Genomic DNA, 2,192 nt, shown 5'->3' with positions numbered 1-2,192 from the left:
GGGGGTTCAGCCTCCTCCTGGAGGTTGGTGCAGGTGTTTTAGAGCCCTCCCAAGGTGGGGGTGGGGAGTGGGCTCCAATTCACCCACCCTTCAGCACCAGCTGGGGAGTCCCAAGAAAAGCTCCCTCCACTGTCTTTCCTTCCTCCCATTCTGAAAACAGTAGCACTGGCAGAGAGGAATAGCTGTTGCTATGGGCAGCTGGCTGCAGGCTCCCAGCCAGCAGCTAGATCCCCCTTGCCCCTGTAACCAACAGTGAACTTCTGTTTGGTCTGGGGTACTGTTGTAACTTAGAACACTTTGCAAAAATCATTCTGAGTTGCAGTATGGAGCTGCACTTCTGTCTGCACCAATGGGCGGATGCTCATTTACAGCTGGCTCAGTAGGGGGCAGAGTTTGGTATAACTCCCGAACAAGACCTGTGGCTTTAGTGTCACACTGCTGTGCCCTGATTGGTCAGCCATCACACCCCAAATGGCCAGAGGGTTGCTTGAACTCTAGTTTATAACCTTTCCGCATCCAGCCTGAAATTCCAAGATGAAAGGCCTGATTAACACCTGGCTGAACTCGACCAATATAGATGGAGTTCAACCAGGGATGAAACTGGTCCAGACCCTGGATAGCAACATATGGTTGTTCCACTAGTTCCCACAGTGCCACTTGGGAATATACAACAAGGCTTTCCAAAAAGAAAGAAAATAAGATGGGGGTGGGAGGAATGGACAGATAGTTTTTAGATCACGGCTTGAAGACTCAGCTGAAATCCTGACTCCACTATCTTGGATGCTGTTCAGACATACAGGCAGAGAGGGTCTCTGCCCCTAAAACTCTGTGGTCTGAATTGACAAGGAGGGGAAGCTAAAGAAGCATTGCAGCATAGGAAAACCTACTGTGATAACAAAAAAAAGAGCACAAGGTCACCTTCAGATCTATTTGCTGAGTAGCTAATACATTACCCCCCCCCCCCATTAATTCAAACTTGACTCAAATGTATGGGAGCATTTGTTACCATGCATTCTGCAGTACGTGCACTCTGCAGTTACGGGTATTGGATTAAAAACTGATGTTCAGGAAAATGGACTAGACAATCTCTATTGGTCCTTCCAGTCCTATGCCTTTGATCCAGTCAGTAGTTAGACCATTCTAAGTGAAGTGCTAGAGGAAATCACATATAACAGTACACCAAACAAACTAAACCATTCATCCGCCTTACCTTGGTTGCCACCACAGGCCAATACTGCAGCTGCGATTGCTCCACTTGATATTCCAAAGAATTTGGCTGCCGATCCCAGCATCTCAGGTGCTAATTCTTGCAGGGCCTGAATAACTCCTAGCTCATAACCGAGGATAAATCCACAGCCACAAAAGCTAACAGACTGTGCAGGGGAGCCACCGCTGCCTTGATCTGCCTCATCCATTCCCACTTACAGGAGCTCAACCAGTGCACGGAGCTGATGGCAGAGGCTGGGAGGCTCTGTGCACTGCTACACAGCACACTACTTGCTAGCTGCCTGAGTCTGCTAAGCAATTGTACTGTCTCCAAATCTCTAAGACAATGAATGATAGTTGTGAGCAGAACTGTGACAGAGTTCAAGGCTGGTACTTTTATATGATGCTACTTATTTGAATTACTCTATGCAGTAGTTCCAAAAACACCCAGTAAGTTAGTAAACACCCGGGCTAAAGCTACTTACTCATGAAATGCATCAGTCAGTCCTGTAAGGTATTCTGTGATACCCATCTACTTGGCAAGTAGTATGCTGCCATCTGTGCTTTACTTCAAAATTTACTCTAAGCTGTAATTACTACAGGCAACACACCTTTCTTATTCTTGTTAAGAATTGCATAATCTATGTACTGACAGCATCTTAACAGGCAATCTTTCAGTTGGCAAAAACATACGTCTGCTTCAAGCAAAAAGGCTTGGTAACTTAAAGACTTAAGTTCAGTGAGCGCTCTTTCCAATGAGAGTCTGGAGCCTTTCCCAAATAATTCACTCATCATCTTTTTTCTCTTTTGATGTCGGCTCTGGGATTTTGCTCTTTATTGTTAGGACAGTCTTTGGGCAGTCTCCAAAGCTTTCTGAACTCAGTGGAGAGATTCTTTTCACCATCAGCAATAGTATGAAAATGTTTATAGTGACCAACCTTCATTCATGATTTCTGTATATTTTGATCTCGTGTCCTCATCTCCTG

At 45.6% G+C, this 2,192-nt stretch overlaps 1 protein-coding gene across 1 annotated transcript in view; it reads right to left on the bottom strand.

The window, feature by feature from the left end:
* The window catches only part of LOC109295081 (patatin-like phospholipase domain-containing protein 1), a 10,584-nt gene extending 8,863 nt beyond the window's left edge, over nt 1-1,721 (bottom strand). Inside the window, exons 1-2 of the mRNA XM_019513734.1 lie at nt 1,134-1,721; nt 1,024-1,030 (exon numbers count right to left, since the gene is read on the bottom strand). Coding sequence (XP_019369279.1) covers nt 1,024-1,030; nt 1,134-1,415 — 289 coding nt within the window. The 5' untranslated portion in view covers nt 1,416-1,721. The remainder of the gene's footprint in view (nt 1-1,023; nt 1,031-1,133) is intronic.
* Nucleotides 1,722-2,192: the final 471 nt, after the last annotated feature.

This window comes from Gavialis gangeticus, unplaced genomic scaffold, assembly GCF_001723915.1.
Source record: "Gavialis gangeticus isolate Ggan-Ray unplaced genomic scaffold, GavGan_comp1, whole genome shotgun sequence".
NCBI lineage: Eukaryota > Metazoa > Chordata > Crocodylia > Gavialidae > Gavialis > Gavialis gangeticus.
The sequence above is the reverse complement of the archived record's forward strand: the minus strand, read 5'-3'. Positions and strand labels throughout refer to the sequence as shown.